Below are 24,219 nucleotides of genomic sequence, written 5' to 3' on the forward strand. Positions count from 1 at the left end.
CACACTCGCACGTGCATGCACAGGTGCAGTGTCCGCAGAGTGATGGAGCCACCAGCAGTTGTGAGCTGCCTGGCGGGGTGCCAGAATCAAACTCTAACCTCTGTAAAAAGCAATCCCCACTCTAAACTGCTAGGCCATGTCTCCAGCCCCCCCTGGTGAAAATGTATTGCAAAACAAAACTAAACATAACTCAAGTATTCCCTCATTTTATTCCATTCAAAAACACCAACATAAAAGTGCTGCTTATAATTTAAATTTTGACTAGAATTAAGTTTGTTTAACATAGCTGATAGATTATCAAATTTTATCTTTGTTTTCCAAACAACAAACCAATGGTAATTTTTATTATTTTTTTTATTTATTTGAAAATATGTCACAGGGCTACGGTGGCGTACGACTTTAATCCTAGAACTTGGGAGTCATAGGTAGGCAGATCTCTGTGAATTTGAGGCGAGCCTGGTGTATAGTTCCAGGACATTCTGGGCTACAAAAAGAAACCCTGTCTGGAAAACAAAACAAACAAACAAACAAAAAAAAAATCCAACCACAACAAAAAAACAAAAACAAAAAGAAAGTCAAGTCAAAGCTAACTTGGTCATGGTCTGGCCAAAGAAAATCTGCTCTGTTGGGTTCCTTACTCATGGCACATGGAGTTGCCTGATGCTGTATTAAAGTGTGCCTCACCACGCACAGACAGATGGGCACACACAAGCTCCAGCAGACACAGGGCGCTTTCTATGAGTCAGAAAGCTCCGGGTACTTGTTAGCTCCTCCCACACAGGCCCTCCCCTCCTCCCTCTTATCATATAGCCCACCAAAAATAGGAAAGAAAAAAAACCAATTACATTTTACTTGTGCTTGCTTGGTATTAAAGCTCAGTGTCCCTATTAGTAAATGTCTTACACCTATTAATTAGGGTCCTGTGGGGTCATAGCGGTGGACACCCTCACGCGGTGGTTAGTGCCCTTGTAGGATGGACAGAGAATCTGACTCCAGCTCTGACAAAGAACACAGTAAGAAGAGCATCTGCAAACCAGTTCTCAGAGACAACCCCTGTCCCCAGCACACACCATCGCCACCACCGCCCACGCCACCTCCTCCACCACCTCCATCCCCACCCCTGCCTCGGACGGGCTGGTTCTAGTCACCAACTCCAGGCCTCTACAAACTTGAGAAAATAAACTTGCTTAAGCCAGCTAGTTTATGGCATCTTGTCATGACATTTGGTGGCCTTGTATTGTCAGTGTGTACACGTCCGAAATAGGTCAGAAACAAGTCGTGGCTGACAGGCACTGCAACTCTGTCTACGTGGGAATTTCTTTCTTTTCTTTCTTTTTTTATTTTTTAAAGTTTTTAAAAAAGATTTGTTTAAGTATGTATTTTATACATATGGATGTTCTGTGTGCATGTATGCACACCAGAAGATCCCACGGGAGAACAGTCAAATGGGACTACGGTCAGAGACAGTTGTGAGCCGCCATGGTGGGAATTGAACTCAGGACCTCTGGGACAGCAGCCAGTGCTGCTACCTGCTTGAGCCATGCAGGTTCAAGGCCCAGGAATTTCTGTTTGAAGAATGCAATATTAAGGTTTTGAGTTTTTTGCTTTTGACAAATTACGTGAAGCAGCTCTAGTTAGTTAAGTCCGCTTGGGACAGGCAGTATCCTCGATCCTGCAAGTTACAACACAAAGATTCTTACCTTTTGTATCTGCCTGGAACTGTTCTCGACGGGTCCTGTAAAGCAAAATACGAGACATCAGCTAGGCATGTGTGTCAGTACACACCTACAAACAGCCTGCAGGGAGGCAGAACAGCGCCTGCCCAGGAGCTCCGGAGAGCAACCGCACTGGCACTTAACGGGCACACCGCCGAGCAAACAGAGAACCTGTATCTGGCTTTCCCCCAAACCAACCATGTTTTAAAGTTTAATACTGAAAATTTTGGATGAGCTTAGCCCTAATGGCTGAGCCATCCCTCCAGCCAGAAGCATTCAAAACACACATTACATTTCTTCTTTCTTTTTCTTTTCTTTTTGGATTTGGTTTTTTTTCAAGACAGGGTTTCTCTGTGTAGCCCTGGCTGTCCTGGAACTCACTCTGTAGACCAGGCTGGCCTCGAACTCAGAAATCCACCTGCCTCTGCCTCTCAGAGTGCTGGGATTACAGGTGTGTGCCACCACCGCCTGGCCACACATGACATTTCTTTCCTTTCCTTTTCCCTTTCCTTCTCTTCCCCTCTCTCTCTCCATCCCTCCCTCCTTCCTTTCCTTCCTTCCTTCGAGTTTCACAGTGACAAGGCTGTCTTGGAATCAGCTAGGGACCTGGCACTCGCAAGGCCTTGATCTGCTGCTGGTCCTTCTGTGTCCGCCTCTGAGTGTCGGGATTATTTACGGGCGGGGGAGTGCTAGGCAAGCAGTCAGCTTCTCAGGCTCCTCTCTAACCTGACATCATTACAGGCTTAACACTATCTCCCTCCTTTATTATGTCCTCTTTAAAACAAAACAAACACAAAACAACGGACAAAAAACAAAACAAACAAACAAAAAAACAAAAACAAAAAAAACCTCCTCCAATCTACCCCCAAAAAAGGGATTGGCCTGGTTGTGCACACCTGTAACCCCAGCATCAGAAGGCTGAGTCAGGAGGATCTCTGTGAGTTTGAAAGCAGGCAAGATTACATGAAGAGACCCTGCTTCAAAAAAACAAAAACAAAAACAAACTCACAATGGGACCAGAGAGGTGGCTCAGTTCTGAACATTGAGAACCCCTGCAGGTCCAGAGTCCAAATCCCAGCACCCAAATGGCAGCCCACAACCATCCTTGTGACCACAGTCCTGGGGAGGGGACACGCCCTTTTCTGGCCTCGGATGGCATTTAAATGCACATACACATACATAAATAAAATTAAAAATTAAAAAACCACACATGTTGGGCATTGGTGAGCTTAGCTCAATGCCCCCAGCTGAGCTGTTTGCACAGGAAACACCCTGTAGAACATCCTGCGGCTTAATTTGACTCCTGTTTTCCCTCCCAGGGTGGTAGGGACTTCCCTGGTGCCTGACCTATGGCTATGATTGTTTTTTTCCTGTTCTCTTCCCTGGCCTCTAGTATATATTGCTGGTCTCTCAGTAAAGCTTTGGCATTCTCCCTACAGAATGACCGCGTCTGTGTTTTCTGTCAAAACCCCAGGCCTATGCCTGATACTTGGTACCGTGGCAGCACCGGCGTTGTCACACACATAATTTAATGATTTTTAAAGACTATAGTTAAAAATAAGACATAGGAAAAGTACATACCGCAATGACACTAAGCTACAAAGAAATAAAAGAGGAAACAGATTTCTGAACATTAATATTAACAAGCAGTTCCTGTGCAAATAAGTAGGCAGTAACTGTGATAACTGTGGGCTGCAAATACATCAAACTTAAGTGATGGGCCCTTCTAAAACGGATGACAGTGTTAAGTCTAAGGGAGATAATGTAATTCAAGCTTCTCAGGTCTGGGTAAAATGGAAGGATGAGCTCACTTTGTAAGACGGCCAGTTCTACAGCAAACACTGAAGACCGCCGACTAGCGATCTGGCATGGCGACCTGGGCAGCAGTCCAGCCCACCATCAGGAGGAAGAGCTCAGCCACCCAACCGTCCAACGAGACGGGCCACTGTGCAGCCGAGACTCTGGGCTCAGGTTTCTTGCAGTACCGTAACAGGAAGCTGCAGCGATGCCCACTGTGTTGTGGGATGACATGACGGAAGTGGGCAGAGCAATGGGCAGAGCAATGGGCAGAGTAGGCTTGCAAAGTCAAGTTGGTGGGATATAAAATCCTTATCAACTTCTCCACGTGCACTAACTATTCCCAATAAATTCTCACTAAGACAGTGTGAACCACCAAAAGATAATGGACTTACCTCACTGTCTCATTTTTAAATTCTCTCTCTCTCTCTCTTTTTCTTTTTTTCCTAAGATTTATTTATTTTGTGTGTGTGTGCGCGTGTGTGTATGTATGAGTACACTGTAGCTGTCTTCAGACACACCAGAAGAGGGCATCAGATCCCATTACAGATGGTTGTGAGCCACCATGTGTTTGCTGGGAATTGAACTTAGGACTCTTAACCGCTGAGCCATCTCTCCAGCCCCTCTCTTTCTTTTTCTCTTTTCTTTCTTCCTCCTTCCTTGTCTTTCTTTTTCTTCTTTCCTTCCTCCCTCCCTTTTTTCTTTTTCTTTCTTTTTTTTTTTTTTTTTTGGTGGAACTGTCCCAAAGTGCACAGTGTCTTAGGCAGCAGCTGGGAAGTCAGCGGTTAGACTTGGCCACAAGCTCCAGTTCATCTTTCTTCTTGATGGATAGGACATGAAGGAGCCCTTGTTTCTTAAGTAAAATATGAGCTTCTGGAAGGCTTGTCCCTGACCCCTGAATCTAGAGAAATCATTTTCCTAGCAATCTGATAATACAGGAAAGAAAAATAAAAAACAACTATAACAATAAAACCCCAAGCCCTTAGGAAGTTACCAGGGGCAAAAATAACCAGGTGACATGATCTTGGAGTGTCTGGGTGGGCCTGCCCCAGGAACAGGACTCAGAGCTGCTTCTGCAGATGTCCCCTGTGGTGGCTAATGTGACATCAACTGCCCTTGCCTTGGTGTCAGCTGCTGTGTATGCAGAGAGAACAGCAAAACCTTGGCCAGCAAATGTTTAAGACATTCCTTTTCCCTGTTATTAAAAAGGCATCATCTAAAATGAAGACAAGTCTTTGCTTTTAGGCGGTAATTAAGTAACACAGACTGTCTTATTTATAAAAGCATGCTTATCTCCTAAAGAAAAAAACCAAGAAAGAACAGATTTGCAAACTCCAGCTACCCATGGAAGCACAACACGATTCTTTTTTACAGGGGGTGATGGAGGAGGAGGTGGGGTGGGGGATGGGGGAGGAGGGTGGGGCGGGGTTCATGGTTCCTGCACATAAATATAAAACTCCTTCCTTAGAATTCCTAGCTAGAAATGTCATTGTCATGACCATAAAAGATTCCCAAGCAGAGGGGCTTACTGACTTTATGAGGGACCTCAGTTAATGCCAACAGCTACTGTTAAACTTGACAAGTGCACTCTACATGTGAACTAACCTTCCTGGGCTTGTTAGTTCTCTGATCTTATTTCACATTTATTCCCACCACAGGACCTCAGCCGCCTCTGCCTGTGAGGACTATGTTCATGAGATCTCTTTACTGACTATTCTACGGTCCAACAAAGCAAGAGTTTATTTATTAAACTTACACACAACAGTTTGTACTTTGCCAACATCTTTGCAGCTCTGCACAGGTGATTTCCCCTCCCTGAAGCAGCATACACTATACCCTTGCAGGGAAGATTAGTCAGGAAAAGTAGACTTGAAATCTGTTGTGTAAGAGACCTGGGGTTTTCAAAGGAAAATCAGGACTTCCAAAACCAGGATCAAGTTCAACCCTACTTTTTACCAGCAGTTTTATGGGAGACTTTCTTGGCTTTTTTTTTTTCACACACTTGAGCTTCCTGTCAGTAAATGGGGCACACCCCAAAAAGGTTGGCCACATCATCAATTCGTCTGTAGTCTTTAAAATCTTCAAACAGGTTAGGAATGGGAAAGGTTGGGAAAGGCTACAGAGCACTCGCTTTCAGACCGAGGGAGAGTCTCAGACACTGACAGCAGCGTGCAATTTTGAACTAGATTCCTCTGCTCTGCCTAAGCCACCCCGCTGAGGCCACTGGAATAACTTTAAGGAGGTCTGAATGGTCGAAGTGGTCTTTCAGGGGACCTTGTTCTTAGAAAACAGCAAAGTATTCAAGAAACAGTTGTAGAAGAAGGTTTCTGTGTGTCCTTGTGACTTTTCAATGAGTTGAGTCGGTTTGGGACTAAAAATGACTAATGTCTACTCAGGAGACAACACTGCGGACAAGAATGAAATCCTACAAGTGACTTAGGTGCTACCCAGCAGGTTACTTTACACTTGGAAGTGCTGTGTTCATCTGCAACCCAAAAGCTTTTCTCTGAATCTATTCCAAGAGTTCAAAACAAATGACTTAATATACACACTTGTCATTACAGTTATTTCTGAGAGTAAAACATTTTAACCATTGATGATTAGCATTAATGGCTAATTTGTGCTAATTAAATGTTTAGAAAGAAAATTCTCTGTGACTGAAAACAGGTTTGTGTACTGTTCATGGGCTTGCTTTAAGGCAGGGTCCAATACTTCCTAGGCTGGCTTCTAACAGTTTGTATGGAGATTGGCCCTGAATCTCCAGTGTGCTCAGATTACCAACACCTGTAACCACACTTGATTTGAAATTTCTTGAAAAAAAAAGTTTACACTACAACATCTACAAAGGTTATTTCAGAAATATGAAAACTCCAAATACAAGCTGGGTGGTGCTGGCCCACACCTTTAATCCTAGCACTTTGGAGGGAGGCAGAGGCGTGGATCTTTGAGTTCTAGGTCAGACTAGCCTACAGAGTGAGTCCCCAGAGAGTCAGGGCTACACAGAGAAAAAGTCTGGAGAGAGAGACAGAGATAGATAGATAGATAGATAGATAGATAGATAGATAGATAGATAGATAGATAGATAGAGAAGGGGAGAGAGAGAGAGAGAGAGAGAGAGAGAGAGAGAGAATCCAAACACATTGAGCAATTCCAGTGTTAGGGTTTTATCACATTTGTGCAAAGAAATGTGTTCAAGGTTTCAAGGTTTGCCAATACTGCGTTGTGTTTAACAGGAAAAAAAAAGATAAAAACCTTAAAGTAACCAAAAATGAAATATTCTGCATCTGTGCAAAATAATACAGACAGCCCCTTACAGACTATTGCTGACGTCTGTCTACAGTATAAGTTGAAAAAGTGTGAAATAAAGAGTCCTGACAGAATACTTCAGGGACAATGGCATCAAGTGGCCTTTCATTAAAGTGACAAATACCTAACAACCCCAGAGGCAGTCACTTAAATTCATACCTTGTACAAGTTTAGGCCCCTGGTGGGCAGGCTCCATTGCTATAGGCCTGTGGCGAAGCAGAGCTTCATGGGAAGAGGCCACAGCTGCTTACTTCAAAGTAGTGGAAGACAGGCTCTTCGTGGACTAGAAACTAGCTCACTAATGCCATCAAATAATGTAGCTACCAACAGAACAATCCTGTGATGATGTCAGAGTCACAACTAAACACTGCAGTGGGACCAAGTCTCTAGCTTGCATGCCCATTTTTTGAAGAACATTTCATGTCCAAAAAAGGGGCGGGTGGATAGATGGAGGATGTATAGCTGGATGAACAGACAGTCAGAGACAGCTTCCATTTGTAGGTTAGTTCTGAAGCTACACGCAGAAAGGCAGCTTGGTAGTCGACAAATTTTAAACCACACCTTTTTATGCCTTTTAGATTTTAGGCCACATGATCATACACCTTCAAAAATTAAAAGAGTAAAATCTAAGAGTTCACAGAAAACAGCAGACCAAAAATGAATTTATCCACCACATCATGCACCCTTTAAACGTTCTATCATTTTCTAAATTTAATCAGAAAATGTTTACTTAAAAAGCAAGCATGATCACGTTTAGAAGCTGTATGAAGCCATTATCTGAAAATAAGAAAGCATTTGAATCTTCATTTTCTATTACTATCATAGGAATTACACACACACACATATTTAAAGCAGAAATAAAATCTTCTAACCACTCTGAAAGCATACTACCAAGCCAAACCCAGGCTGTGTTTGCCGTCTTTCAAAAGACCTATTTCCTGAGTGGCTCAGATCTGTAGGCAATGCTAAGATGTGGCCTTTCTCTCTATGAAAACAACCAGTGATGCTAAGACTGTTCCCTTCTCCTTCTTCCTCCCCCGCATCACTCCTGTAGATGTTGGAACTGTAAGTAACTACCCTTTAGGAGTCTCAGGGACAGCACATGCAGACTGTAGCTCAGAGAGATGTCAACTATGGGGACAGAGCATTTCCGTTCCCACTGGCCCCTCTGATGAGGTGATTACGGAGGCCCGAGCAGAGGACTTAGCTTCACTCTCTTGCTAAGCAAACAGCCTGGCTAAATACATTTGAAGCCAAGGTCACCAGCAAGCGACCAACCTTTAATCCCGATTACTAACAAAACAAACAGACAGACAGAAGTTGAAGAAACAGAGCATGCCTGGGAAGAGCTCAGAATAGTTAAATGGAGACAGATGTGTCAGGGCAGCAAACTCTGTGACAGCCACTCAGCTACGTGGACTATGTTAGTGTGTTTTCACTGGAAATAACTAGACTGCTGCAGACAGAGCCTTTTCCTACAGAAAGAAATCAGCCTCTGCCTAGAGACACTGTCTGAGGTTATGTTTGTACGCCTTCCTTCTTAAATTGTCCCGAGTAGAAGTGCAAGGACTGAAACCAGGTCTAGACTTTCAATTAAAATGGCGCATTTTCTCCATCACACCACAGTCAGTTAAACCTTCCCAAAGTTCGTGTGGGAAGTCATCACTGAAAGACTACCAGGTTTAATTTCAATTTTATGAAACACAAAGTACAGAGGTTCTTGAGATTCTGACCAGCCACAAACAGTTGTGAGCAACTGTGCTGTTAGTGTTATAACGGGGCTCTATTTCTACAGAGCCACGGTGGTCATCACTCACAGTAACAGCAACTTGGAGGACTGACTGGGGGGAAAGGTGAACCCCACCACTCTATGTGTCTGTGTCAATCTCTGTGTCAGTAACTTGAGCCTTTGGGAAGAGAGACATTCGCATCTGTGTTTCCTAACAACCTCAAAAGAGTCTGCCTCCCTCTGTCAAATGTCTTTGTAATAGTGCAAAATAGCAAATAGGTGTGTGTGTGTGTGTTGGTCTGAGTAGGAACGGCTCCCCGAGCCCTTTGTGAAGGCTTGGCCCATAGGCTGTGGAGCTATTAGGAGGTGTGGCCTTGTTGAAGTAGGTGTGGCCTTGCTGGAGGAAGAGTGTCACTGTGCGGAATTGTGTTGAGTCTCCTATGGTCAAGCTACATCCAGTGCGGCATGAGGTCTCCTGCTGCCTTAGGATCAGGATGTACAACTTCCAGCTCCTCCTTCAGCACCATGCCTGCCTGCACACCACCATGGTTTCTGCCAAGATGATAACAGACTAAATCTCTGAAGCTGAAACCAGCCCCAGTGAAATGTTTGCCTTTGTAAGGGTTGCCAGGGCCATGGTGTCACTTCACAGCAATAAAGCTCTAAGACAGTGTGTATTTAATCTGTTCGTCAGTTAAGACTATGTGCAGTCCTCTGAAATGCCTTATAAAGTCATGTAATAATAAAATTAATGTAGAAAATCAAGCCCAGGGGCTGGAGATGTGGCTCAATTGGTGGACTGCTTGCCTACCAAGCCTAAAGGCCTAGGTTCATTTACCAGCACAGCAAAAGCAGGGCACGGTGCTGCACACCTGCAGGCCCAGCGCTCAGCAGAGGAAGGAAGAGCTGAGGTTTGAGGTCATCCTTGCTTCATGGGAATGGAGGGGAGGGGAGGAGAGGGGAGGGGAAAGGAGGGGAGGAAAGCGAAGGGAAAGACAGATTGGAACTCTGAAAGGACATGCTGATCTTGGGATACAGTCTGTGATGACAGCACTGGAAAAGCAGAGACAGGAGGATTATGACTTTGAGGCCAACCTGGGGGTATGTGACAAGTTCAAGGCCAGCCTAGGCTACATAGCAAGACCCTGTTCTCAAAACTGAAAAACCTGGGTGTAGTAGTTGCATGCTTATAATCCCAGTTCTAGGGAGGCAGAGACAGGCAGGTCCCTAAGGCTGATGCCAACCAGTCTAGTCTACTTGGCAAATACCAGGGCACTGAAAAGACCTGTCTCAAACAGAAGTGGACATTATCTGAGGGATGGCATCTGCGGCGAGCTATATATCTTCTGGCCTGTGCAGGAACACACAAGGGTGGGGAGAGAAATACAGGGGCTGGGAAGACAGGAAGGAGAGGGAGGATGGGGGGTGGGGGGGAGGTGGCCAAAGTGGGGGAGTGGAAGGGTAGATGGGCTGACTTAAAACATCACAAAAATATCAAGACTGGGATAAATTATACCAGTAATATTTCAAAAACACACTTAACAGAACTGGTTCCAGAGACAGGAGACAATCAGGGCAGTGGATTCTTTCCCCAGAAGCATGTAAAAAAATATTCTATGGAATGATTTGTTTTTATAAGTTAAAGCGAGCAATTAAAACTGAATTAGGTTTTACTTCCAGAAGTACTTTTTAGACAGTATTTATACTTTATGACATTTTCATTTTACACACATTTGTGGTCTGCCTGCATGTATGTCTGTGTGAGATTGTCTGATCCCCTAGAACTGGAGTTACAGACAGTTGTGAGCTGCCATTTGGTTGCTGAAAATTGAACCTAGGTCGTCTGGAAGAGCCAGTGTTCTTGAGTCATCTCTCCAGCATCCTAAAGAATTTTAAACTACACAGAAATGCAAGTGTTTCCGGGAAACCTCAACATGCCACTGTTCACGGCACTGCACTGTGTATGATCCTGTGTCACGTCTCAACAGCTGGCTGGAGAGACCAGGTCACCTCATTGCAGTTATGTTCCAAAATTCAGCCTTAGGACAGAATGGAATCAATCATTTAATTCTTGCTTTTTTGTAACAAGAAAGTTACCATCTTTCTTGGTTATTTTTACAACTGATGTTACCTAAACCCTGCCAATCAGTCCATAGTCTTCCCTCAGGAAGGAAGAACCAAACAGTGATCAAGTCAGTAAGGATTTGAAAAGCAGGACATCAGTGGTTAAACCCACAGGAAATGATGGAGTCATCCTGATGCTCCCAAAAAGTCTGGAAAAAGAAGCAAGAGCAATTTAACCAGTCTGGGCCTTGTAGTTGTTTTCAGTGCTCACCTGGGACAGGTAGGACGTGCCTGGGTCCGGGAGGGTCGCAGCTTCGTTCTGGATGGTGTTGTGCTGTGTGAGAGCATCCTCTCGCTTCCGCTCCTTCTGACCCGCCTCATCATCCTCGTATTCATCTAAGCACTGGGAGAAAGAACAGTCTCCGTCTCATTCCCCGAATAAGTAACAGGATGCTCTAACCGTATGGTAAAAACACACCCGTGAGCCTTACCCTCCAACAGTATGTGAAAACACACCCACGAGCCTTAAAGGAAACCTGCTCATGGTTAGAAACTGTTCTCCTCAGCAATACATAAGATTCCATTCCTGAAAGTTAAATTCTCTGCTGAAATCCAGCACCTTTATATTCTCACCCAGAGAAACTTATTTCTTCTCAGGTCTAATTACAAATGAAGTCTCAAGGATGTGGCTCATTCATTCCCTATCATTCATTCAACATGGAAACCCAATGTTGCCTTAAGTGGGGCATTCTGTACAGGGCAATACTGTAAGCATAGAATTTACCGTTCAGTAAGAAAGGCGCGTGCGCACGCACGTGTGTGTGTGTGTGTGTGTGGTGTGCAGCGTGTGCATGTGAGAGAGTGAGTGTGTGTGTGTGTGTATGTGTGTGTGTGTGTGTGTGTATGAGTGAGAAGGTCATTTTCTACCTGCACACTGCCTATGAGAATATAAAGAATATTTTCACGTGGGAGTTAAGAAAGGCTCTGGAACAACTAGTAATTTAAAGACAGGTATGATCTAGGAGCACAGACCTGGACAGAGGTGACTCTCACAGGGTGAGAACAGCATGCCGGAGACTCTGACTGGAGGGTTGTTAAAGAGCTGACTCAACAGCGGCAGTTATCTATCTCCAAATCTGCCACAAGGAAACCAAACCGAACCAAGTCCCTATCTAGTAGCTATTACGGCACTGGTAGTGAGCGCCTCATAACAACACATCTAATCTGTATGCTGACCTCATCAGGTTCTCTGAGATCCAAAATGTCATCTCTGAAGGAGTTGCCCACAAAGACATTAAGAACAAAACCCCACAATGGCGGGGAGGGCACCAGGATCTACTGTAGGATCAGAGCAGGCCACCCTGCAAACCAAGAAGGGTGCTGTGTGGTGTGGACAGAGAGAGAACGCGGAAAGAGGAGTACGCAGTGAGCTTGCCAAGGGTAAAGTGGACTGGAATGGAGACTTGGAATGGAGTCTGTCTAGATGAAGAGGAGTCTGGCAACAGACCAGAGGGACAGACAAAAGGGGCGGGCAGGCTGAGATGGCACGGCAGAACTTGGTAAAACCCTTCTGGGAAGTAACAGAATGCTCACACAGCTATGACTGAGCTGAGGCTCAGTGACCAGCCGGTGAGAACTTGGGTGAGGGAAATTATGATTCTGCGCTACTGGAATAGCGATGAGTGTGAACGGTTCTGGACTCTAAGCCTGGAGACCAGAGAGTTCTGCTTGGACCCACAGGTTAGCCTGTAGGTGGGGTAAAGTTTCAGTCCCACAGCTCATGAGGAGAGGATTGGAAAAGGCAGACAGTCTGATCCCCAAGAAACACAGGCTAAGAATGAATGAATGAATAAATAAATAAATAAGCTGAGAAGTCTGAGCAGAAAGGTGTTCTAGGGCTTGGAACATTAATCCATGACCAACATTTGGGAAGATGGGGGCGGGGGAAGCACAGGAATAGCAACTAAGTCCAAATGGACAGGAACAGAATAAAAATGGAAAGACTAGGTAACAAAATCAATGATTTGCGTTCAGAAAATAAAACATAAATCTGAGGTTTTAAAGAAAGAGCACAACCAACAGAAGAAACCCAGGAAGTGGCACGAAATTCCTCATTAGTCCTCATGAGGCAAGACTCTCAGGAGTTTAAGGGTGAAAAGCTTTTCTTAAACCAACAGGACTATCATGGTTAGTGACAAAACCAACAAGACTCAAGAGTAAAACCAGACACGATAGTGAAGTCCTCCAGCATGGATGTTCTGGAAGTGCTGGGCAGCAAACCAGCTCAGAAAGACTACAGGGCTCAGAATGAGACAGGGAGCCACTACTGCCATTTTAATGTATGATTATTTTTAAACCATAAATTAAATAAATTTATCATCGAAGTTCCTTATTCGATAAACATGAGGAGTGAACACTTTCCCAATACACTTCAGAGTACAGCAATGTACTCTGAAGCAATGTCAGCCCTTCAATGCACAGATGAGGTTGGGGGCAGGAAGAAGAGATTCAAGGAGAGGGCCGGGCGGTGTTTGTACACACCTTCAAACCCAGCATTCAGGAGGCAGAGGCAGGTGAATCTCTGTGAGTTTGAAGCCAGCCTGGTCTACAAAGCAAGTTCCAGGACAGCCAGGCTATACAGAGAAACCAAGTCTTGAAAAACAAACAACAAAAAGAAAAGAAAGAAACCCAGGGAGAATGAGCAGTCTCGCTGTGGTCTTCTGCTCTCGTAGCATCCACGAGGCTCATCCCCCAGATCTAAACAGCAAAAGTTCCTGAGCACTGATAAAGCATATAGCATCATCAGAGCTTAAAGTCAGAATCCTCCGTCAAAGCGTGCCCATGTTAAGGAGATGTTGAGGCAGGGGCAGGCTGCCGTGAGCTCTCTGAACACCGGATGTGCTTTTGTCTGTGTTTATTTCTATCTTCTGAGACCCAGCACCCCAGCTACCTTTTCCTTCATGTCAGCCCCTCCCTTAATAACTGAAGACCACCCTCCGCCACGCTAGCAAATGAAAAGTGTCCAGTACACGCTTGATAATGCATCACCAAGATGAGACAACGTGAGAAGGCGAGGAAGGCAGGCGGCACTGAAACTCTTCCGTTCTCCCAGGGCCCACCGTCCTGCCTGCCGCCTGCGTACCTATTCCATCACGCATGGCATCTCGGTGGGAGAACGCACCGTACGTTACAGGCTTGCCAGGTGCCAGCCTGGCATTGAGGTCAGAAGGACATGAGGACCTCTGCAGATCCTCTTCTAGGCCTCTGTATACATCCGCACACCACCACGTGCAAGTGGCGCCCACAGGAGGTAAATACAAATGAGATCTCACTCAAATTTAAACCACCTTCTCTACCCCTGAAGTCTCATGGACTCTATGCCAAGTACTTCAGTGTGTCCACTGTGTCACCAGATCTCTAGCAAGTCCTCTAGACAACAATATTCTACGGTGATAGCTCTATTGCATGTTTCAACAACAATAATAAACTTGCGTTGGGTAGCTTTTAGACAACAAGATGGCACTTCCCCTAATTATTAAATCAATCAGCCGCGTTATAAAAAAATAACAACAGAGACAAAAAACCCCTCTCCCTCTGCTTAACCTTCTATTCTTGTGATGTGAATCTCCGCACAGGCTTCTCTCCAAGCAGGTGATGGGAACCCTACTTACATGGCTTTCACCTGAAGCACAAATCCCTGCCACGGTGACCACAGACATTTTGTCCCCTGTCTCTGTGTGTGACTATAAGTGACACAGATAGCTCTCTCTATCAATTTTTGTGTATATCTGTAACTTTCACAGCTCTTAAATACGTTAACAATTCCCATGCCCCAAATCTTAAAGAAGGCTAGCTGACGAAGATGACGATGACTGTTCCAATGACTAGTACGATTTTTACCTTTCACCTTTCTCTACGCACTTTAGGGAAGTAATGGTTTCGGCAGGGTAGAATTCGCTCACAATCTTATTGGCTTTAGGAGTCTCTTTACGCATCTTCATTTCTTAGCCAATATCTTCTCTGTTTGTTATTCACATTCTGAGCATCTAAGAGGCTCTCTTGATCTAATGTAAAGCCAGGAATCTTTGTGTATGGTAAGGTCTGTTCCTAGTTTACCTTCCCATTGCGACTAACTCACACATTCTCTCCTGTGATTTTATGCTAAGCTTTCCAACTTAAAGATCTCACGTGTCACATGCTTCCTAATTTTTGCTATCATATTCATAAATTAAACTTATTTTATGAGCTTGGAATATACTGGTTTCTTTTTTCAATAATAACAACTTGTTTTGCCATGACCAGTCCAGAGTGGTGATACTGGTGGCAGACTGTGTGAACCATGGTGCCCACAAGAGCCCGGCACACTTCAAGTTCACTTCAAGTTTGGTATTTGTCAATTCAAAATGGTATCTTCAAGAAGGGTGTGGTGGCACACGTCTTTAAATCCAGCACCTAGGGAGGCAGAGGCAGGTGGATCTCTGTAAGTTCAAAGCCAATGTGGTCTACAGAGTGAGTTCTAGGACAGCCAGAGCTACATAGTTAAACCCTGTCTTACACACACACACACACACACACACACACACACACACACAACCACAATGCTATCTTTTCATATACTTTTACATGGGTATGTTTTTCACTTTCTATTCTGTTTCACTGATCTCTCTTTATTAATGTGCAAGGGACATATCATTGTTCTTATCATTGTGAATTAATGGCATCTAGTAACATCTGCCAGTTCCAGATGTTTTTAAAAGAATTATTTATTTCATTTATATGAGTATGTATATTTTATTTATATGAGACACACCAGAAGAGGGCATCGGATCCCATTACAGATGGTTGTGAGCTACCATGTAGTTGCTGGGAATTGAACTCAAGACCTCTGGAAGTGCAGTGCTCTTAACCACTGAGTCGTCTCTCCAGCTCCATTTTTTAGTATGAACTGCTAAATCTTCCCCAGCCAATGCACTTTTCCCATTTGGCTTCCTCGGTATCTTGTTTTGTTTGTTTGTTTTGGTTTTTTGGATTTGGTTTTTTCAAGACAGGGTTTCTCTTTATAGCTCTGGCTGTCCTGGAACTCACTCTGTAGACCAGGCTGGCCTCGAACTCAGAAATCCGCCTGCCTCTTCCTCCCAGAGTGCTGGGATTACAGGCATGCGCCACCACCACCACCCGGCACTTCCTTGGTATCTTTCAATGAATGTATAAATTAATTCAGAGAAAATTCTGGATAACACTTGATAGGGTATAACCTTGTAAAATGGGGACCATGTCCATGCTTACAGAAGCAGGTTATAGCTCTATAGGTTAGCAGTGTATCAACACGAGGAAAATCAAAGTTTGGGTCAAGACTCAGAGCAAATTCAGGCTAAAACAGAAAACAGTAAAAACGGCCGGCCAGCAGCAACACAGCTCCTACTCTTCACTGACATACTGGAAAGGTCTAACGATGGGGAACTGGGGGAGGGGACACAGGGCTTGCAATACTGATGGACACAATGCAAGCAGAGGGACCCAGGGGACATAAGGAAGGCGAAACGCCTTGTTCCAGAGTTCTCAAGAAGTCTGGCTGACTGCTGCCGCCGTTCCTCCTATGGCGCTGCAAGCCCCTTCGGCAGCTTCAGACCGTTCCCTAGCTCCTCCTTTGGGGACCGGTGCTCAGTCCAGTGGTGGCTGCGAGCATCCGCATCTGTATTTGTCAGGCTCTGCGGGCCTCCCAGGAGACAGCTGTATCAGGCTCCTGTCAGCAAGCTCTTCTTGGCATCCTCCAGAGTGTCTGGGTTTGGAGTCTGTATGTGGGATGGGTCCCCAGACCTCTCCAGAGCTCCCAGGGTCTAAACCACCAACCAAAGAGGACACACGGAGGGACCCATGGCTCCAGCTACACATGTAGCAGAGGACGGCCTTATCTGGCATCAATGGGAGGAGAGGTTCTTGGTCCCGTGAAGGCGCTATGCCCCAGGGTAGGGGAATCTGGTGAGGTGAGAGTGGGTAGGAGGGTGGGGGAACATCCTCATAGAAGCAAGGGGAGTGAGGATGGGATGGGGGGTTTTTTGAAGGGGAAACTGGGAAAGGGGATAACATTTGAAATGTAAATAAATAAAATATCCAATTAAAAAAAATGAAGTATTAAAAACAAAACGGTAAGTTCTTGAGACTAATCCAAACTGATCAACTAAAACAGTACAGGCACAGAAAGCAGGGGGCTCTAGCAGTAGTCTCTATTGACTGCAATGACACACCCTTCTGAGATAAACAGAAACCAAAATAAGGTTAATACACACTAAAAGCTTAGGATAAATTCTGGAAGAAAGATGAAGAAATATTAAATAAAAATGTGGAAGAATTTCCAAACAAGTCATGAAGGTCTGGGACAGGAAGGTATCCCTGAAGACTTTGATGGCACTAATTTAGAGTATTTCTAATTAGCTGTTACTAATTAAAATTATATTAGTGCTAGGAGTGCAATATTCCTTTAAAAAATGGTTCATTTTTTCAGCAAGCTTGCTTGTTTGTTTGTTTACTGTCTGCTCATTTTTTTGAGACAGGATCTTCCTTTGTAGCCCAGGCTAGCCTCCAATTAGCAAGCCTCCTGCTTCAGCCTCCCAGGGGCTGGTTATCACAGCCATGCCCTGTCAGGCCCGACTGCCTTCCTATGTTTTGGAATGTAGAGGGAGGTCAGAGCATATCTTTTCACTGTTCAGACAGGTTACTCGGAAGCAAGTCTCGGCAGGCAGGACATTAGGTATGCAATTACACCTGAATGCACTTTTGTTAACGGCGTCTTCCAGCAACTTCTGACTTTTACTCCACTGGCATTTCTAAGTTACTAAATGCAGTCGTGACTCTAAGAACAGCACTGAGTTTAGGTGAAATCTCTTCCTTCAGTGCTACCTACTTCATAATGCTGCGTGTTAATATCCACGGCAAACATTCCAACCTAACAGACCTGTCTCAGTGCTTTCCAGTTTGGAGGTAAGTGAGCCTGGGTATAGTCAACCCCCGAATTCCTCAACGTGAGTCAGAGAAGCAGAGAGGAAGCCCAGTCGGTGCTGCTGCAAGGAAGGGGACATCTTAGGAAGACGCAGGAGAAGAACACGCAGTCTGCAGCAGTTACCCCTCACGTGCATCTCTCACAGCTTTTAACACCCACACCGGAAAGTCAACATCAGACGTCCACAAGGACCGATGCACTCCCATAGCAGTAGGCTCAGGGCCATCCCAGAGAGCAAAGGACCTGAAAGTGCATCTCCCTCTCACGGGGGCCATGTTTACACAGTCCGGTACACAGAGCCCTTCTTTGGCTCTTCCAACCAAGAGAGCTAGACACTTAGCAGCTATTCGGAACGTCCTGGTAGACTGGACACGTCACCCGACCACCTGACTTCAACTTACCTGGAAGTAGCCCTGGCTAACACCCTCCCCCCATACACACACCTGGAAGCAGCACCAGCTTACCCCCCCCTCCCCCCACACCCTTCCGATGACAAAAGGGAACAGCGTCCAGGGAATACTCTGCAGCACTGGTCCACAGCACTGCAGCAACGTCACACTGCCGTGTGCTTAACTCCCACCAAAGAACGCTGATGTCCACAGAAGCATGGTAACCACAAATCCTGCTGCTGTGTTTCAACTTCTAGACTTGTGTTCGATGCAGTTCAACAGAATTAACCCTTTAACTTCTCTGGAAATCACTCAACAAATGTCCACTTCTTTACAGAGCAGACACTTCATATTAATTCACTGAATAAAAGTGAGCCCTACGGTTTTGAAAGTAAAAGGTAGAACCCAGCTCTAAGAATGCAGGTTCCCAGGCTGAAAAGATGGCTCAGTGGTTAAAAGCACTGACTGCTCTTTTAGAGGTCCTGAGTTCAAATCCCAGCAACCACACGGTGGCTCACAACCATCTGTAATGAGATCTGATGCCTTTTTCTGGTGTGACTGAAGACAGCTACTGTATACTTATATATAATAAATAAATCTTAAAAAAAAAAAGAATTCAGGTTCCCAGCACCAACATAAATGCCCATGTGGAGGCACATACCTGCACCCTCGATGCTGGTGTGTGTGTGTGTGTGTGTGTATAGGATGCAGTGGGGTTGGAGTTTCCTTCCAGCTTTCTGGACACGCCAACCAAAATCAAGGAAGTCTAGGTTCAGCCAAAAAGCCTAAAGCCTGTCTGAAGAAAAAAAAATGAAGAGGTAATCAAATCAACAGAAGACTTCCGTCCCAGCACGGGCTTCTGACCTCCACACATGCACACTGATACCCACCCAAAAGTGTATAATACTATTTTCATTTCTCTCTCTCTCTCTCTCTCTCTCCGTCTCTCTCTCTCTGTCTCTCTCATTTATGTATGTATGTATGTATGTATGTATGTATGTATGTATTGTTTTTTTCGAGACAGGGTTTCTCTGTGTAGCCCTGGCTGTCCTGGAACTCACTCTTGTAGACCAGGCTGGCCTCGAACTCAGAAATCCGCCTGCCGCTGCCTCCTGAGTGCTGGGATTACAGGCGTGCGCCGCCCCCCCCCCCCCCACCTCCGCAATATTTCCATTTCTTAGTTTTCAACAGGTTGACCCTTTCTCACAAGGTTTCATTATGCCCCCAGGGCTGGCCAAGAGTATAGAGCACGCCCCAGCTCAGGGGGTTCCACGCTGAGGAGCCCTCCCTGCTGTTTCTAACCCCATTCAGTCAGTAAGGATAATGTGCCCAAAGGTAGAGACCCGACCTGGGGTGAGGTAGGGACCATAAGTCTCCACTCAGCAGTACCTAAAGAAACAGGAACCTGGTAAGTAAAAATAGATACATATAGAGCGTCCCTCATTTAATAGTGATATTAGCATAAAACATTTAAATGACTTTAATATAAAACGTTGGTCTATTAATTCTTTCCTTGGGCTTCAAAATACAAAGTGAAACACTTCTGTACAAAGAATTTCCTTCTGAACCTACTTCAATATTTACCCTGGGCAATTTCACTGAAGACTCTCTGGGCAAAGAGACCTGCAGCCTCTCACACACAGCACGCGCACACACAAAGGGTCACACTTCTCAAAGTGGAAGTGGTTAGTGTGGTCACTGTGGCACTTCGGTCCGTCACACTGGTTGAGTATAATGGCTGCCTCAGAAGAGCTAAGTCAAGCTGTAGTTTTAATCCTAGCACGTGGGAGGGCAGGTGACATTTTATGGAAGGGAACTGATCTTTCCCTTTGCCAGACGGAATCAACTGCAAATAGCTTCCTGGGACCCATGTTCACTTCCCCTCAGGGCTCTGACTCGATCTGGATTAAACCGGTGTAGGGCTTGAATGTCTCCCGTGCCCAGAGGTAGTTGGATGACACACAAAACCCTCAACATTATTTTTATTGACTTTTCTCTTTTTTTTCTTTGGCATTTCTTATTAGTGTTGTGCTTCTTCGTTTTTTCCTTTTGTGTGGATTTTCGTGTTTGTTGAGAGCGAGCGAGAGCGAGCAAGTGAGAGAACATAAAGGTGAAATCATGAAGTTGGGTGGGTAGGAAGCTGGGAAGGACCTAGGAGCTGGAGAAGAAAAGCATGATTAAAATATATTGCATAAATTTTAAAACTAAAACATTTATAGCAATGTTTTAGACAGAAGAAATAAGTAGACCATACAAAGGAAGATGCCAGCCGGGCAGTGGCAGGCAGATTTCTGAGTTCGAGGCTAGCCTGGTCTACAGAGGGAGTTCCAGGATAGCCAGGGCTACACAGAGAAACCCTGTCTCGAAAAACAAAAACAAACAAACAAAAAAAAGGCTGCAGAAAGCCCCAAAACTTTAAGTCTAGTCTTGCCACTTTGGGTGGGAATGGTCGGGAGAAAAGTCTGGTCCCATTACATGTGCAATCAACAGAGAGTAGTGACTTAAGTCACGCACTCAACAGAGAGTAGTGACTTAAGTCACGCACTCAACAGAGAGTAGTGACTTAAGTCACGCACGCTGGTGATCAGCTCTGCCTTCTCCACCGTGAAGCAGTCCCCAGTCTCCAGCGCAGGGAATGGTGCGCCCACAGTGTGCGGGTTTTCTGCTAATGAAAATAACTCCCCACAGAGGCATGCCCAGCCCGACCCCATCTCTGACTCCTTGATTCTAGATTGTGCGAAGTAATTCACAGTTTAAAACTATCACAGGGGCTGTAAGCGTGCTTTGGGAATGAGCTAAGAATTACCCGTGTGTGGCGGAGACAGAGGTTAGGCTTCGGCCTGAGGACCGAATGCTGAGAGTTCTCCAAGCCTGTGTGTTTTGCTGAGGATTCAGAAACATCTGAAAACCCACTGGCAGGACGATTTGTATACATACTTGGGCAGAAGGAATGACAGCTTAGAATCCCAGGGAGCTTAGCAATCACCCTGCAATCACATGCATGCTTCTGGAAACAAATCCAAACAGCTTCTGACTCCTCTGGGCAGAACTTTTGAGAGAAGACCATCATTTGGTAAGTATTACTCATGAAGTCGTTAGAGGAAAAGGGACTCTGTGGGCAAGCACAGTGTCTGCCCTTTGGTTTGGTGTCTATGCTGTCTCTCCTCAGCCTTTCTCCCTTTGCTCTGGAGACGCTCTATTCTTGTTTAAATTCTCTTCTCGATGTCCCTCCACAAGTTCATCTGAGAATAAGTGGGACCCCATCAAAGCAATCATTCATTGTAATGCACACTCCTTCTTAGTTTAAAACAATCTACCGCTGGCTTAGAATGTAGACTCACATTTAGCAAGAGAGGCTACAGCCCAATGGGTATGTCTGTGATGTGAAAGAAATGAAGGAACAATGTCACAATTAAAACAACCTATTGAAGCCGGGCAGTGGTAGCACACGCCTGTAATCCTAGCACTCTGGGAAGCAGAGGCAGGCGGATTTCTGAGTTCAAGGCCAGCCTGGTCTACAGAGTGAGTTCCAGGACAGCCAGGACTATACAGAGAAACCCTGTCTCAAAAAAAAACAAAAACAAAAACAAAAACAAAAAAAAAAAAACCCCAAACTATTGATACTTTGCAGTTGTTCTGTCCCCCACTCACTTCCATGCATAGTCCCTGCAATAGTTTCAAACTGTAAACTACTTCACAGGATCTGGAACCAAGGATTTGGAGATGAAGCTGGGCTTGGGGAGTTATTTTTATTCGTGGGGAGGCCCGCACACTGTGGGCGGCACCATTCCCTGAAGACCGGGACTATTTCAGAGTGGAGATAGTCCCGGGTGAGCACCAATGTGCTCGCATGACTTCAGTTCTCTGCTCTTGACTGCAGATGTCTTGTGACCAGCTCTCCCATGCTCCAGCCATGGTGGAATTGTGAACCAAATAAACCCTTGCTTCCTGGAGTTGTTTTTTTCAGAGTCTTACCACAACGGGGAAAAGAAAACGCTTTAACTCCTCCCTTCTCTCTCATGCCTCCTCGGGCAGAGGCAGAGGCTGGACTTCATTTGCTGAATCTTCTCCCAGGCCTCGAACCATGCTGAGACCAAGGGTAACCACTGAGAACCTGCCCTCTGGCTGGCACTTCTTTGGATACACGCCCCTCAGCCTACAGAGGAGGGAGAGGCCTAGAGGAGGCTGGCTCCTTGGGAGAACTCCTAGAAGTGTTAACAGTGGGGATCTTTGATGAGTGCTGTGTCTGCAGGGCCATCTGAGAGTCTGAGGTCAGAAAGAACTAAACTGTGTGTCCTATTATGCTGTCAGGAACCAGATCCTAAAGTGAAAAAGAAACTGAAATTTCCAGTCCAATGTTCTCTAAGTACGATGCAGCACGTCCATGACTTAACCCTCAGTTAACCCTCGACAGGTAACAGTAAACTTTCTCTGCGGCCTTCATTCTTAAGCACAAAACAAATTAAGCGGCACAACTTTTTATTGTTTGGAAATTTCTTCCAGGAATATAATGGGGTTTCATCAAACCCCACCTTAAATCCGTCCCCTTTCAACTTCTATATTCCCACCAAGACTTTTCCCGGCCAGTGTCATGTATTCTCAGTGGTGTCCATATGCACATGGATGTAGGGCCACACGTGCGTGGGAACAGGGAAGCCTCTCAGGGCACACATCTGAAGAAAATGTACTCTCCCTCCCTGAGTAGCCATCAACTGTCAATACCTTCAGGGACTTTGTGAATCCAGCCCCGATCTATCCACATTAAAATCATGACTGACTTGAACTGGGTCTGCCTTGAGTATGTAGCCATAGCTACTGTCAGGTCATGTGTGCAACTGCCCTGTCATGTCCGGAAGGCGGATTTGCAGATGTCCTCTGCTGTCCGGTTCATAATCTTTCCTCCATGACCCTAAACCTTGTGTGTTCTATTTGGAACTGAACGCTCCACATTCTCTTCTTCTCTGAGTGTCTGGGCAGCCATCTGATGAGGGTCGAGAACTATGCAATTGGTGAACATATAGATGAGTATTTGGAAGCATTAACAAATATTAAAAGAAAAGGATTTTTAGAGAAATGCTAGTCGATTTAGCTCAAATACAGGAAAAGTGGTTAACAACCAAGAGTCCTCTCTGTCGCCTACACGCAGCACGCTGTACGAGAGGCCTTTCAGGATGCCAACTCTCAATCACAGCCACCCTGTGTGGAGGCATTGATTATCCTTCTGCTCAGGCTTGGAAGGAGCTACGCAGCAGGTCGGGTCACATCACTAATAAGCAACGGGACTGGGACTTAAATGCAGAGTCACCTGGCTGGAACCAGTACTTAACTTCTAGACTGTATTTACTGCTTTAGGAGACCAGGCTTCTGCCCAACTTGAGCAGAGCCCCGAGTCCGGCAGGCGTTTTATGTAATATGCCATTATGTAAAATGTGAAGAAAAGCACAGTAGCTACTGTGTAAGATAATCGTCACTTAAACCTCCAGTACACAGCTGTATAAGAAAGGGATAAAAAAAAAGAAAAAGAAAATACATGACTCTTGAAATCTGCTGTCATTCTCCAAACCTATACACAATATGGGGGAAAAAAAAAATCAAGAACTAAAACAGTCTACTAAGCAAGGCAATGGGTCCCACACCTGTAACCAGAGCACTGCAGAAGAAACAACAGAAGGTCCATGAGTTCGAGGCCAGTGTGGGCCTCAAAGCCACGAAGTAGAAGGCAGCTTGGGATACAGTGAGACCCCCTCACCAACAAGTTAAAACTGAGGTTTCGTGGTCGGAGAAATTTTTAATATGAGACGCTGCTTTACCAACCAGGAGGGTAACAGAACACATGCAATTGTTTGCCAGTACCGCCAAAACAAAATACCACAGGTATGAAGTAAACCACAGAAATTTATTTTCCTGCAGCTCTGGAGGCTACAGGTCCAAAATGAAAGTGCTAGGTGTGACTTCTCCCGGGGCCTCTCTCCTCGGCGTGTGGAGGCCCCTCTGCAGCTGCCAGGGTCTTGCCACTAAGTCTGTATGTCTTTGGGATTCATACCCTCTTTCTTTCCATCCTCTGCCCCCTCTCAGTACTTAAGGCATACAAATCTGGGGTCACACAATTGATTCTATAATGACTCCACTAACAGGGATGTTACTGGAGCCCTGTCTCAGAACATGAACATTTCATCTTTCATTAGCTACTCCAGAGTGACAGTGATGTAAAGTTATTTTCAC

At 45.3% G+C, this 24,219-nt stretch overlaps 1 protein-coding gene across 1 annotated transcript in view; it reads right to left on the reverse strand.

The window, feature by feature from the left end:
- Pawr (pro-apoptotic WT1 regulator) overlaps positions 1–24,219 on the reverse strand; it is an 84,057-nt gene that overhangs the window by 19,500 nt on the left and 40,338 nt on the right. Inside the window, exons 2-3 of the mRNA XM_052165512.1 lie at positions 10,883–11,014; positions 1,701–1,735 (exon numbers count right to left, since the gene is read on the reverse strand). Of these exons, the coding sequence (XP_052021472.1) occupies positions 1,701–1,735; positions 10,883–11,014 (167 nt within the window). The remainder of the gene's footprint in view (positions 1–1,700; positions 1,736–10,882; positions 11,015–24,219) is intronic.

This window comes from Apodemus sylvaticus, chromosome 20 (genome assembly GCF_947179515.1).
Source record: "Apodemus sylvaticus chromosome 20, mApoSyl1.1, whole genome shotgun sequence".
In the NCBI taxonomy this organism is placed as follows: domain Eukaryota; kingdom Metazoa; phylum Chordata; class Mammalia; order Rodentia; family Muridae; genus Apodemus; species Apodemus sylvaticus.